The sequence below is a fragment of the Candoia aspera genome, chromosome 2 (genome assembly GCF_035149785.1).
Source record: "Candoia aspera isolate rCanAsp1 chromosome 2, rCanAsp1.hap2, whole genome shotgun sequence".
In the NCBI taxonomy this organism is placed as follows: Eukaryota; Metazoa; Chordata; class Lepidosauria; order Squamata; family Boidae; genus Candoia; species Candoia aspera.
The window spans coordinates 48,431,269-48,447,275 of NC_086154.1; the positions used below are offsets into that span (position 1 = coordinate 48,431,269).

At 35.7% G+C, this 16,007-nt stretch overlaps 1 protein-coding gene across 1 annotated transcript in view; it reads left to right on the forward strand.

The window, feature by feature from the left end:
• The window catches only part of ERC2 (ELKS/RAB6-interacting/CAST family member 2), a 630,778-nt gene that overhangs the window by 464,237 nt on the left and 150,534 nt on the right, over positions 1–16,007 (forward strand). The window contains exons 14-15 of the mRNA XM_063296431.1: positions 3,651–3,785; positions 8,387–8,453. Of these exons, the coding sequence (XP_063152501.1) occupies positions 3,651–3,785; positions 8,387–8,413 (162 nt within the window). The 3' untranslated portion in view covers positions 8,414–8,453. The remainder of the gene's footprint in view (positions 1–3,650; positions 3,786–8,386; positions 8,454–16,007) is intronic.

Sequence of the window (16,007 nt, forward strand, 5' to 3'; positions counted from 1 at the left end):
AATCAAATAGTGAAGGGCTTGACTATCATGAGTCTTTAAAGAAGTTATCAAAAACTTTTAAAATAGATTTTATGGAGCTGTAGATAGTTTTACTTCTTTTCACAGTTAATTATATTGTTTCATTGATAAAATAATTAACTACTGTATTGATATTTAACATGTAATAAAATCCTTCCCCCACCCCACCCATCTATAAGCTTCTTTATTAGTATCTTCTAGTTGTTTCAGAATCACTCTTCACTCCTTGTGATCTTCAGATTTGGGTGGATTGATATTTTGACTAGGATACATTATTTGGAATTAATCTCTAAAAACATACTTTTTATAAATGCTGTGCGAATATGTTCTTAAGCAAAGATTCTCCAATAAAGTTTTCTAACTTGTTTTGCATATGTCAGATATTTAAAGAACATCAGCATAATCATCAAAGACTTTTGATTTCAGACCTTTCTCTACTGGGACCTGAACTAAACACATGACCTCTGAAGATAGCCTTCAGAGCCAAGTTTATATTACAGTATGATTTTCATTGTTTGGTTGCTATTAGTCTTAACAGGATAGTTGCAGAATGTATTATCCAGGGACCTGTTTCATGGTGTGATAATCCTTAAAGATGAATTTGCTTACTATAATTTGGTCCCATTAAGCGAAATATCAGATGAAGTATACCCAGGAGAATATGTTGCCAAAGAGGAATTAAAGTTATTCAAAAACATATTTTTCCATGGTATAACTGCCTATGTATCTGATCCCCTATCCATGTTCCCCCTTCCTATGTGTACATAATTCCCACAGCAAGTTTTCATAAGCATTTGGTCAGAGAGGATTCCTAAAGGATTTCCACAACAGGGAAATAATGTGTCACATTTGTGTCTTTTCATTCTGTGCAATATTGTTGTCACTTCTTGATTGTGCAAGTGAAATTCCTAATACTGAAGCATAAAAAAACAAACAAACAAACATGAAGATACATTTAGAATTAAAACTGTGATTATACTTGAAGCAACTGAAATCATGTTTTACCAGGTGAAGTTAAAATGCCTTGCAGAAAAAAACAATGTTACTAAATCATCATCTGTATCATTGAAATTACTGATTAGTTACAAAACTAATTTAAGAAGTTAAACTAAGCTTGATTTAACCATATTTTCTAAACTATACAAGCTGAGGGTTACCAAAGTATATGCGTATAGGTATATACCAACTCAAGACTGGTAGAATGCTGAATTTTATTCTGTCCCATGCTAACTGGAAACATATTTAATCAATAATGAACATCAACATCTTTAAAAGAAACTCATGAAATTGCAGGAAATGGTGGCAACATGAAATCAGTAGGTGGCACTCTTCCCTCCAGATCAATATTATTCAACACATTGCCATGAGACTCAGTACAGTTGGAAGTATATGGAGGTTCCCCCCCTTTCCCCCCCCAAATAAACTAAGCTTTTATACATATGGGATCAATAAAAGTCCCATTGCTTTTTTTTTTCCTTTGCAAGTGTAGAGCCCTTGGGGTCCTGGACAAATTCCAATCTAGTTAATTAATTTCTTCCTGAAATAAAACTATACCTGGCATTACAAAGCCTTCTGAATCTTAAAAAGAATTAGTCAGGGCTGCAATATTTCACAGTATTTAGTTTAAATAACTGATAAAAAAATAATTATAATTAACCCATGTTTTCTAGATGCTTTTTATTCTCCTCATCTCACCCCCTAAAATAAGACATCTGACTGTGTCTTATTTGGAAGCATGAAACCACTGAAGATTATTAAAGTGTATATTTAAAAGTAGAAGATATGTCCAAGTTAAGTGTCATGAATATAAATTTTTATTTCCTGTGAGAATGCCATAAGAGAAGCCAAAAAGTAACCTTATATTTTGCATTTTCCTGTTATTCTAGCCAATATGTAAGTCAGCAAAATAATATTTTTTTCTTCAGAAATTCTGACATAATTTGGTATTAATCAAAAGATAGAGTGAAGCTTTAATGGAAAAAGGCTTCAGAAGGCTGATACAAACTGTGAAACGTTTTAATTTTTATTCATTTAATTAATCAATTAACATAGCCGCCCTACTCAGCGTACAACTCTTTGTATTAGCTGTAGTTTTGTGTTTGCTTTGCCCGTGGTTTGGATTCACCAGGATTAAATATTAAAAGTGTTTTATTTATATTTCAGCACTATATTAAGAAGATGGCATCATTCATTCACAGTTCTTATTCCATGACATGCCTAATCCCCAACACCTCATTACAGGAAACATTTTCAGGATTGCATATATCTTCTTGTTTAACTTGTGCATTTTTATAGGATACAGTTGAAAGGTAGGAAATTTAAGGCTGTTCATTGATAAGAAAATAAACAAATAAAGTGTTTTAAACATTCAAAGGAGAAATAGGGTAAGGATTAGAGTTGCTCTTTCCTAGAAAGCTGATTGCTAAAAACCTAAAAGCACCTTTTCCTTTCTCCCTTGTAGAAGTTTTTGTTTTGCTTTGTTTGGTTAGAAATAGACAATCTGTTTGAGAAAGCCAAGCCTTGAAATCTACTAAATGCTGTGTAGATTGGAATGGGATTTTCTCACTATATGATTGGTAGCAATGTTTCAGACTCTATAAAAATGTATGACCACAAATCAGTAAAACTTTCCCCTCATAAGTGCACAACTTTAGGATGTCAGCCATCAATTCATATTAAATAAGGGATTATGCTTAATAAATATTTTATATTTTTATCTTATACACATGCGGCATGTTCTAGATTGTGGGCTAGGAGGACTCATCAGCTATTTAGGTGGTAAGTGGGGAGCTAGAAAGTTCTGATTCCTATATGGCTATCTACTGGGTGCATTTGCTCTAAGTCATTATGTTGTATTTATACAATGGTGAATCTGAAATGTAAAATGCAATGCTTTTAATAAAATAGGAGTGCTCCATGGCTAGCCTATATGCATAGCTTAGAATACATTGTTTTTAGAAGTATGGCTTCTTGTAAATAAACATTCAATCTATAAAACACATCTATCTTTAATTTATGTTTAAAATTGATGATCGGTTGTGGAGCTTGTAGAAAAGTGTGTATCTTCAGCCACCCTGAAGGTAGAAGTCCAAGGTATTCCTGCTGATTCCATGAGGTGACTACATTGGATTGGTTGCATTTATCTATCTATCATCAGATGTAGATAGGTGATAGATATATGCATCTATCTATCATCTGTCTGTCTGTCTGTCTGTCTATCTATCTATCACCTATCTATCTCACAGTGCTACTCATTCAATTCCCAGCCTTGAAGCTGCTCTAGATGTGTTGTAGTACTTGCATACTGTTAGTTGTCATAGAAAAAAATGTTTATTTTTCAGCTCAAAAGAGCCAAATGTTTTGCTTGGCATGGTCAACCAATATACTCTTGTGATTAACAAGTAATTGTCATACAGGTAATTCTGAAAGTTGGTTTGTTGGTAGCTCCATGCAAGTTATTAAACACAAAAATTTCACTTCCTGTTTCAGCCTCAATTAATCTTTGATAATCAGCTACCACATACTTCATACCAGATACTTTGGTAGTAGGGAGAAATACTGGTGTCATAATAGAGATGTTGTCTAATGTTCTGTCTGCATTCTAGCATTTAGTGGTTTCTTATTTCCTTCAGACACAGAATAGAATGAAACTGATGGCAGACAACTATGATGATGACCATCATCACTACCACCACCATCACCACCATCACCATCACAGGTCTCCTGGAAGGACACAGCACTCCAATCATAGACCCTCTCCAGAACAGGTTAGTCACAACTCTTTTTGCTTTAACTTCATATTTTACACTCTTACCAGGGCAATTTTCAAGATAAAATAAATGTTCAGAGAGAAAATAAACAATATAAGTTATCTGCTCATTGAGCTGAAATGAATAGCTTTTTTATTTCTTTCCATCAGTCAGAGAATCCAAACGTTTTCCTTCCTCTTTCCTCTGACTTTTTCTTCATTTTGTTATGGTTTTCTTTCCTCCTTTTGTTTTCATAGCATTTTTGAAGGATCTCAATTTAACTATTAAAAATATTTTTGAATAATTGCTTTTTAATGGGGAGGAGGGGTTTGGTTGTTTAGATAGCTGATCTACTCAAATATAATCTATTATGATTTGGTTTTATGAACTCAGCTTGCTAGAAAAAATTAACTGAGTTGAATGTGATCATCAGTATTAACAAAAGGTTGATCTCTTTAAGTTGCTCTATGTCCTTTAATATTAAATTAACAAAACAATGTTATTTGTTTCTCATATTAGAAAACAAACTTCAAATGTCATAGATTTCCTAGGATAGTTTTTTACACTATCAGTAAAAACGGTTTGGCTTTCTCATGCATAGATAATGGAAAAATAGTGAGAGGCTGAGTTTAAGGGAAGAGTCCAAATGTTTTCCATAGACAGACTTCACAGAAAGGTAGGGAAAAAGCAGATGAAAGGATTTAACATATCCATCCCATCTGGTGACAGAGAGAAAGAGGTAAAAAAGCTTACTTTATTTGTTAGATGTATACTTCCACTTTCCTCCAAGTACTTAAGGCAGTGTACAGAACACTCCTTTCTCCAACTATATCCCCAGCAATAACCCTGGGATAAGTTGAACAGAGAAAGAATGGCTTTAAGAGTGGTTGAGGGTTTTCTTAAACTTGGGTCTCTCAATTCCTAGTCCAGCACCTTAACTACTACACCATGTTGGCTCCTTCTTTTAGTCCCAGTGGGGTCTGTTCAAAAGAAGAAAGAACTGAATACTGATCAAAGAAAGGTGATAGGTGTTGAGAGAGAGAGATTCTTTCACGGAAAAAGTCATTTCCTCATCTTGACCAACATGAAATAAGACTTTCATTACTGCTGCACTGAATGGCTTCCCACATTTCACTCTGTGATATCCCACCTACACTCTGACTGCAGTTTTCAAAGAGATCCTGGAAAGAATTTTCTTCTTATTCATCTTTGGTACTGGTAAATGTTGATATCTCACTTCTGAACAAACAGTCCAGGGTTCCTTTAACAGACCTGCAAGCTGAGCTCATCATTCCATTCTTCTTGGGAAAGCCTGGATTGCAAAATGTGTCTAGTGCACATATTAATGGCAACTGGTCTAATTCACTCTCCCCAAACAAAATTATGAATTGGAATGCAGATATTCCAGGATCCTTCTTTGAATTTTGTCAGTCAGGCTTGGGGGATTTGTTTCATTAGGATGAGTTACATATGGAGAGTGCAAGAACATTGCATATATCTTGAAAAAAATGAATACAAAAAATCATGTTTAAAAATGTATATATCTTGCAAAAAATGCTAACAAAAGTGTATAGTAGAAGAAACTTACAGTATATTTACTAAGAGGAAATCATGACAGCTGTATAAGTTGTCCTTCAGATTTCCTCAGTCCAATGCACACAAAAATACAACAGAGTAATTTTGTTTGGGGGAAAATGGATGCTGTTGAAAATAGAGGTCTAATGAGGAGATGATGGAGGAAATGACAAGTGGATCAGTGTTTAGGAATACAAACAGAGAAAGAGCACTGATTAATAGGAGAGTTAGATTTATTTCCAGAAAGAAAAGGGAGAGGTTAATTGTGTGTTTCAGGGTTTTTTATTAGCTAGTTAAAAACTGGATGAATTTTATTAGAGGTTATTAGGTAACGTTTCAGGAGGTTGTATACAGAAAGGGTAAGAAGTGAATTTCCCAGACTAAATTACAGACTCTTATAAGGACATATTTCCAGAATGTCTTGATTTGACCAATGTAATATTTGCAAATCTCTGGGCATTTTTATTTAATTAAAAACTGGCTACACTAACAGTTGGCGATCAAGCTGATGGCGAAAGAGTAGCTTTAAGTAAACAGTAGAAGTGATACTTAAATAGTAAGAACATTGTGCAGACTAAGAGCAGAATAACAAGTGACAGAGGGACTATGTCCTAACTACCAGGAAACACACTGAGACAATGAACTGGTCTCTAATATTTATTACTAGTACTTAACAAGAATCCTAACAAACTGAAGAAGCGTGGGAAAAACCCAGACATATAACCCCCAAGGGTTAAGGCGGTCCCGATCTGTGTCTCTTTGAATGGCTGAACAGTTCCTCAGTGCTACGCATGCGCTTGACAGTCTGGATGGGAGCCCCCTGCTCGCCATCCTTACTCATGACAGACTAGCATATATACAGCAGTATCTGATTAATGAAGGAAGTAAACACAGATTAATTATGCCATTGGAAAATTATACAGTCAGCCAGAAACTCTGACCACTAGCAAATGGAATCAAGCAAACTGCAAATTAGCCATTGGCGAGCCTAAGTATCTATCCTTCTGTATAGCTACTGTCAACTGATTGTGCCATAGTTTTATTATACTAATCTTTTCCCATTTATAACCCTGTGTCACACAAAAATCCCTGGACTGACTTGATCCCCAACTCTAGTGTAAAATTACAAAATATCTCAGGGGATTCATAAATCTCATATAGTCAGGTAGAGCCAGTAGAATGTAGTGATTAAGGTGCTGGACTAGGATTGGGGAGACCCAAGCTCGGATATGGGTGACTTTGGGCAGTCACTCTCTCTCAACACTACTTACTTCACAAAGTTGATTTTGTGGGAATAAAATGAAACATACTCAGGCTGTTTTCAGTGAGAAGAGACAACACGATGTAACATGGCAAACCACATAGAAAGAGAGTATTCAACAGGTTTTGAAGACTTGGTCCCATCCTGGGAAATTATTCAATATCTGACTGCTCTTGTAATCTAAGCAGGAGAACTAGAATAGAACAATTACCATCTGCCTGAGAAAAATTAAGTAGAACCCATGATCATTAATATTCAACACAGTAATTCCTTTATCTAAATGTGTTCAACAGATTTATCCTGAGAAATAGCAGGCATTTTCAAGCCATAACTAACTTTCTTCCCTCTTTCCTTTTCTTTTTAAATCAAGTAATCTTTCAGTTGGAACATTCTTTGTTCTCAAAACCACACTAATTTAATTCTGCCCACTAATACTATTCTGGCAGTTTCTATTTTATGTTACACACATAAAAATAAAATCCTTACAAAAAATAAAAAAAGAAAAGAAAAACCAAGGTAATTGTAAATGTGAAAGTAAATTTACAATTTAAGTCAAGCAAAAAATCAGGATCTTATTCATATTAGCATAATTAGCAAACAGTCTTTATTATAAATAAAGAAATAAATTCTGAATAAATTCTGAATGGCTAAGAGGAATTCTTGAACAATATGGAATGAGGCCCATGAAACTGTGCTTGGAGCAGAAAATTGTGGGCATCTTGAGTGAAGCAAAACCTGTTTTCTATCAGGCAAAGCCCCTTTAGATTCATATTTTCTGTAATGGTCGACCCTGTTCTTCGAGGTGGAAGGCTGCACCATCACCATCACTATTGCCTCTGCTCAGTCCCACACTTGCCCCTCCCATATTTAGACACATGGGAGGCATTTGGAGTGGGAAGGATGTGTGTGAGGAAGGAGAGATACAGCTGGGGCAGAAAGCCAGCTGGGCCAGGGAGGCAAGGCTGGGGACTGGCAGGCTTGTGCAGAAGGGAAGTTGGCACTACAGAATGGGTCCAACTCTGAGCAACAACTCTTTCACAATTGCTATCTGACATTTCACCTGCCTATAGCAATTGACTTTTCCACAGGACAATATATGGAAGGCAAACTGATTGGCCAATTGTACCACATCAAGTGTACATCAGAAAAGTATACTTGCCTTAATAAATTGTCTCTTTTGCTCATCATTATGTATATTTAGAACTAAAATGATTCATTAAAATAGTTACTGATGTACTTATTTATATAGTAATATTTTAAGTAAAATCCTTTAGGGCCTTCTCAGAAATAAGACCCATGGAAAACCATAATACTGGTAGGTATGCAGGGCTGCAATTTTATTCTCAGTCTGAAAGAGTTATGAACTTGGGTATATTAACATATATGGTTTTACTCGATGACCATATATATTTATTTTGTATTGTTTTAATTGTTTTATGTTTTTATGATTGTGCACTGTCCAGAATCACTTGCTGAGATGGGTAGCTATAGAAATCAATAAACAAACAAACAAACTTATTTTCTTGCTAATACCTATTTAGCTTCATAATATACTTTGGATCCAAAATTGCAACTCTGTTCAAGAGATGTTTCATTACATGTTTGGATTCTTGGCTTTTGAAATGACAATAGTTGTTGCTTACATTTCATTACATTTTCTTTGATAACCTGAACTTTAATCAACAAATGTCAATAGATCTTCTATTGCATTGCGGTAATTAATTGTTTTTTCTTTCATTCCAATGCTAATACTTCAATCTACCTCCTACTGTCTGGCTCACAGGATGATGAGGAAGGCATATGGGCATAACCAGTTCCTATAAACCAAAGTTCCAGTTTTGTTTTGAAGGGTGAGATATTGTTTTATTCTGTATTTGGATGCAATGCATTATTATTTTAATTTCAAACTGCAGTAATGGGTATATCTTGTGACTGAGAAACAAGCAAGCTGAGATTGTGATTTCCACTGAACAATTTTCTATTGCCACTAAAAGAAAGGATCAGGATGGTAGTCTTTCCCACTAGTGACATCTCCTGTGCAGTTCTAGAGAGTTGAGAAATGTTATGGTGATGTTCAGTTACATGGAAGCACCTACCTAACCTTGATTGATCTAAAAGCTGGGCAGAGATGGACATGGTTAATACTTGGATAGGAAGCCACCAGAAAGTTCTGGGACTGAAAGAAAGCAGTTGCAGACTACATGGACAACTCTATATAGTCACCAAGAGTCAGCCTCAGCTCAAGGGATATTCTGAGAAGTGGCTTACAAGGCTAGGATGGGAAAGGGGGATTAGGGGAAAAATGGCTATTCTTTCCCTTTGGTCAAGCAGAAAACATAGGTCTTCATGTGTGATGGTGCTTTCAGGATACATTCCAGTATTTTGATTTTATCTGGCATAAGAAAATGCCAGTAGTTCTAAAACATGTATTGTCATGTTCTTCCAAATAAATTTTAGGACTTGTTTGCTTATAATATTTTTCAGTTATTTTTCTTTGACTCCCATTTAATTATATGAGGATTTGAGGATTCATTAATTGTACCAAAGTTTACTTATCTTTGTGCTAATGGCAGATAAGAAGTAATACACAACGTATTGATGTATTATTTCAGTGATGATAATGATATTGCACCATCATATTAATGACATATTAATGATGATAATGATGATGATGTTGCACCAATGTCTGTTGCAGGAAATGGTCTACAGCACATAAGATAGACTAATAAACTGGAAATAATTTATTTTTATTATATGTGCAATACATGTTTGCTAATTTGTGCAGTCTATTAGGTTTCTATCTAATTTATAAGTCCTTTAAATAAATATAGGGCTCACTGCTCCAGCCTTTAAGAATAGAGTCGTATGTGCACCAATCCACATTCATTTAGAAATCTAAAATGGACTCCTTGTGAGTATGCAGGGAATTGAAAAAAAAGTTGGTACAGGAAGCAAAATTCTTTCCATTATTGCAGTCAGAGTCAAGTGGAATGCCTGGTGCAAGAATTTCAGTTTTTGTTTTCTGATTCTGTGTGATCCTTCAGTTAATTCAATTTCTGTTTTTATCAGCTATATGTCATTTTGTTAAGTAATCTCAGTTTATACCTCACATGATTTCCATTCAAGAACATGGTAGTGCTGACTAAACAGATGGGTTTGCATTTAATATACTGATCTGATTTGTTCAGATACTATATTGCAGCAATGGTGATGGTGGGGAGTTTGGCAGAGAATTAGCTTGGCTGGCCAAACCAATAATTGTAGTCTCTGCCCTTCCATTAATTGTAAATCACAATGAATGATATAATTTGCATCATTTGCATAATGATGTCATGCAAATGATGTAAATAATGGCAAATGATTTACAGTTAATGGAAATTTAACTTCCACATCTGGACTACTTGTATGCAATGGATTTGCCTGTTATTTCAAGGAGACAGAAATTCAGTCTGTTGTATCTGAAGTCTGTAAACGGAGGTCTGTTGAATCAAGGTTTCACTGTATCTAAGTAGGATTTAAACTGCACTGTTTTTTGAATAAAATACATGCTGATCTATGACCAAGTGAAAATGTAAAATGTCCAAGAAAACAAGATGGAACATATGTAAAATTTGAAGGAAAACATGAAATGAAAAAATCCTGTGAATATTGGTGCATCGAAACTTGACTCAGAACTTTGATTGGGGCAGAAAGCAATTTAATTTCTGGAACAGCCACAAGAATGTCTTAATAAAAAATGATTTTAGATAGTTACCAGGGTACTATGAGATTTGCATTATCACACCCACTTTATATGTTACTAATTGTGATTATTTTCCACATCCACTGCCAAGCAATACATTTCAAAAGAGACTTACTTTGTTCATGTGACTGTCTACTAAAGCTTCACATTTTTTTTGTCATCACTGATGATAATGATAAAACTCTTCTTTCCTCAGGATTATAACATATTATTAAGAGTTTCTTTTCCATGCTGTAGTTTTTAACTGTTGTGTGTGTTTACATATATTTGCTTTTTAATAGCCCATCTGCTGAGTACTCAGGGCAGCTAACCAAATTAAAAAGCAAAATGCAATATAGAAAGTGAAAAAAAGCATAAATTAAAATTAATACTAAAATTGTAGTAATTTAACAATTAAGAATCTAATAAAAAGAGCCAATTTGGTCTAGCCAAGGGCTAGAAACCAGGAGACTGAGAGTTCTAGTCCTGCCTTAGGCATGGAAGCCGGCTGGGTGACTTTGGGCCAGTCCCTCTCTCTCAGCCCAACTCACCTCACAGGGTTGCTGTTCTGGGGAAAATAGGAGGAGGAAGGAATATTAGGTATGTTTCCCACCATGAGTTATTTATAAAAATAATAAAGGCAGGATAAAAAAAATGTAAAAAAATGTGTCTCTACAGATTTTCTAAACATTAAGGGAGTGAGAGTCAGTTGCAACTTCTAAAGGAGGACATTGCAATAGATTGGGAGCAGATTCCAATAAATTGGGTGCAACACAGGAAAAGCCTATCTCCTATGCACCTAAAAGATATATCTCAGATAGCAGGGGTATCCTATTTTCAATAGGACCTCTCTTACCTTTGGTTTCTGCTACAAATTGTGATAAGAAAATCATGAAATATATAGTCAACTACCACAACACAAATCCATCTTTCACACTTACACTCTGTCTTGAGCCCTGACTTTTGTTATTTGTGTCTCAGTAACAAGTAACTGTCGCATCCCAGTTTTATGCATATTTTGAACATCAGAGGGAGGGGGGCAAATGGATCATTAGGTCACCATACATCATTAGCCTTGTTACCAGACAGCATTCCCACCTTCTAACACCACATTATAGGCTTGGCTCAACAGAAAGAACTGGAACCATTGCAAATCAGTATTCCCAAGGCATAATTCCACCAGGAGGTCCAGAAGAAACCATGCTTGATGGTATTGAAAGCTGCTGAGAGGCCCTAAGAACCCATAGGGCCATACTTTCCCATACAGTTTCCAGCACAGATTACTGGGCAAGTCTAATGAAGCTGTTAGAGGACCATATTTCAGTGAAAGACTGACTGAAATGGGTCAGCTGTCTGGTCTGATTCCATATTCCACAGGTTAGCCAGACCATCTGGACCCATCAGGTATATTGCACAAAGCATAAACTGCTTTTTACTACTTCGATATTTGCTCCAAGGCCATTTTCTACCCCCCCCTTCTTTCCCATTGACCTAATGCATCTGTCTCCAACCACAGTCAACAGTTCAGATGTCCCCTCCCCCCCCCCCTCCCCTGGACTCCCTTCCTCCCTTCCAAAAAAGACTCCAAAGAGCAGCTGCCTTTGAAATCCAGGGCACACTTTCTTTTAAGTCTGAGATCCAGAAATCATATGCAAAACCTGAGCGGACAGCTTCTTCAGGAGCACATAGTCAAAGCCTTGATCCTGCAAAGGAAGCTGTTTTCCTTTGCAGGATCAATGTAGCATGTAGGCAGGTAGACAGGCAGGTACTTGTATGGTTTCCACATCTATTTGGACCAAATAGGTGGCAGTAGGTTTTTCTTCTCAGTTTCAACAAAGGGAGATGGAGAAGGTCTTTCTCTAGCTCTGCATGCATACACAGAAACACATTCGAATTTTGTTTACTTTTACAGCACGTTTAGGTAAAACTGCCAGTAGGCTTCCATTCCTTTGTTTGGTTGCCAATGTAATTTACACCATATTGTTTATTCCAGAACCCTGATAAATACTTTTTTTTTTGCTATGCCATCAAGAGCTGGAATGAGAAGGAGCAGCTTTCCTTTTCCAGTTCTTCTGAAACGTAGATCAAAATGTGTTTTCCCCAACCAGCTAACAATATAAGGCTTTTATCATGTGGGCTAGGACATTGGCAGTTTGCTGAATTGAATTATTTTCCTTCCGGAACATAGGCTAAAGTGGATTTATTGCTAAAGAATAAATTAATTAGTGTATGTCCTCAAAGTTATTTTGATTAATGTTGGACATAGTCTCTGGCATCTGTTGTTAATTATATGATATGACTGGATATAAACATATTTTAATGACTATTGTTCAGATTTCATGTGAACTCAAATTTTTAAGATTTGGTTTTAAATGTAATACAGACTTTAAGTTTGCCTTTGCCTTGTTTTAGGATATTTTTTGACTTCCCAATCAAGCCTTGATCCTTTCTGATTCTCTGGTAGTTTCCCATCCAAATACTAACTAGCACTGACTCAGCTTAGCTTCCAGACTCACTGGGTGCAAAAGTATTAAACATCAGTGTGGCTGACATAGGTGGATTAATTTTAATCACATATTTTAGATCAGTGGATTTTTTTTTTCATTTTAATATATAATGACTTAAGGCAGAAAATAGAGTATTAACAAAGCATACTTTTTAATATCATACTAAAAGCAAAACAAATGGTAGCTTCCACAGAAATTACCCTTCAGAATTGGCAACACAATTGTTGTTACTCTTCATTTTTATCCCTATTGTGCTGCTTTTTTTGTTGTTTTAATGAAATACTTTGATTTGTACAGTGCCCAGGAAACTCTGCTGTTGAATACTCTAGATGATAGATAGACAGACACTCAAAGAAATTCAACAAGACTATTTTGTTTTAAATATAAGCCTTTAAAACTAGTTTTGGTATAACCAAGAGTTTCTAATAGTAGTCATAGAATGTTGATTGACTGGAGACTGAGGTATAATGCTAAGAGGAAATGTCACATGAGATATGAACTGGATCTTATTGTGAAAGCTGGCATGATAGAATGATCACTGCACATGAGTACACCCCTGTTCAAATATTTCCACAGGCTATTGTATAAGAATCTACAACAGTAACTTTTTCATCAGAAATGTACACCAAAGGCAGTCAAGAATCTAACGTTCAAGTCTTTCCCAAAGCTATTTGTCTGCAGCATTCAGTTTTGTTTCTGAGATAGCATGGGATTTTTCTGTAGAGTATATACTGTTCATATAACTAAACTTTGCTTAATTTTTCAGAACTGCCCTCATAGAACACTCAAACTAATTTTTAACCTTGTCCAAGGTCAAGAAGCAAATTGAGTTTTGACACAAACCCATTGAAGAAGAAGAAGATGATAGATAGATAGATAGATAGATAGATAGATAGATAGATAGATAGATAGATAGATAACAGATGGACAGACACAGAGAGACACACGAATGCTAATGGCCTGGCGTTTATCTGTCAAAGTTCAAACAGCAGGGTACTGTTTCTTTGAAGCAAATTTCTAATAGTGGATTTTGGTGGAAATATAGGGGTGTGTCCACAAAGTGTGTGTGTGTTCCTTTCTGGATCTCATCCTATATTGAATATTAAATTGAACAGATGGTTTCAGCTTCTAAAATGTAAAATCTCTCAGAGGACTCATGAATATATTGGACATGATCTTCCACAGACTTCTCCAATCCAATGAGCAGAACAAGACTCTGAGAAATGAATGTGTCTTGTGTATAATTAAATTCAGTTCATATTATCTGAATGACAGAACTTTTCTATCTGACTGCAGGGACATGTTTACATTAAAACGCGTAATGGAAAAGAAAGAAAAACAATAGATTTTCACTATTCCCCTACCCACTCACATTATTGCATTAAATAATGGAACATTTACTTCTAAAATACAGTAATTTAACCTGGAGGATAATGTACCTCAAATAACTTTCGATCCCCTGAACATTTTATACTTCTTTCTGAATCACAGATTGTGGTTATACAGTGTCATGCATTAATAGTTACCATTTAGGTTTACTGAAACATTTGGTTCTGTGTTCAGAAAGCTGCATATTGTCATAATACTGTGTAAATATTAATTAGTTAATTATTATTTAGGACAATATCTGAATCCAGCTGAATATGATTCAGTAATCCAAACATATTTTAGTAAATTGTGGATGAACATAAAGTGTGGATTCTATCATGTTCATTTTCATTCAGTCCAGAAAGGAATATGAAGCAAGAGGAAAGAAAGCTGAAACAGAATTGTTGAACTACTGTTATAAAAATGGAATTTCCTTGTAAAGTAACACCTTCTTGATTCTCCACTCTTTGTTTGTTGCTACATCACAAAACTCCATTATGTCTTTCCTTGTCCAAACTTTCAATAAATTTCCTCTTGCAAATCATACAGATAATGGTCTGTTCTTATCATTATCTGTAACTGTTCAGTCTGGCCTAGATCCTGACCTCTGAAGTCTCTCTTAAAAAGACAAAAGATTCATCTTGATAGATAAAAAAAAGAATCTAGATGAATGCTCCAGATGGTGACATATTCCCCAAATGGCATCTTTTCCAAGTTTGAATTCAGTAAGAGTTGGATGAGGAAAAAAAAAACCCACTCTCAAACTAGCTTCAATCCTCTATTCCATTAGTTCTAGTTAGCTACCTCATAGTACTATCTGCTGATGTTCATTATACAGATTGGGCCATTTCATACTGCTTGGACACATTATAAATAGAACAAAAATATTATCCTAAAATTTTTATATAGCAAAGAATCATATGCACATATATATTCAGGCTGCTGTGTGTGCACACATGTAAAAGTATGCTCTGTGAGGAAGAATGTTTTAACTGAGTAGATCAGCCAGACACTGAAAGTGTATCTCCAAGTCCTAGACACTAGTTATAATTCTGCCCAAGAAACTGAATTATCAATAATAAATATGCTGCTGATTTCACACGAGGTCCAATTCCAGAGACATAGCTCCAGCTGCCTTTGTTATCCAGTGCTCTATGATAAGGGCACCGAACCTTAGACTTCTGCAAATTAGATCAGGTCTCAGACACTTCCAGTTGTTCAGTACTACTCGTTTGACGTACAGGGAAGTGGAGGTGGCCTTGACGGATAGGAGGAAGAGCTGCCACCGAGGCAGCGGCCAGATAAAAGGGGCCTGAGTCCAAGCAAGAGTGTAATGTGAGTAAATGTCTCAGGCAAGCCCCCTCCTTAGTTCACACTAAGATAAAAGGAGGTAGGGGGAAGCACATTTAGACTTGCAAGTTTCTGTTACTAAAGCTTTACAATAAAAGTACCACTGACCTACATGGCATTGGTTTCCTGTCTGGTCTGCCCTGAAGTAGACCATTTCTTGAATCCTTGTACAAGATTCTAGAAGCCAATGTACATTTCTGTATGTGGCTTTGCAGGTATTAACAATTAAACGTCAATGCAAGCTTTAGTGGATGTCCTGGAAATAACTGTGAAAGTGGGGCCAGCTTTGCAAGCTTATTTGATCAGTAAAGCCAAACTACTGGTTAATCTGACATGAACAGGCTCTGGACTCTCCCACTGCTGTTCCTCCCTCTCTGCTTTACTTGTTTTCTACTTTCTTCTATCAGTTACCTTTTGTTCCAAACTAAACTACTAGTATCCAAACTAGTAAAACAGTG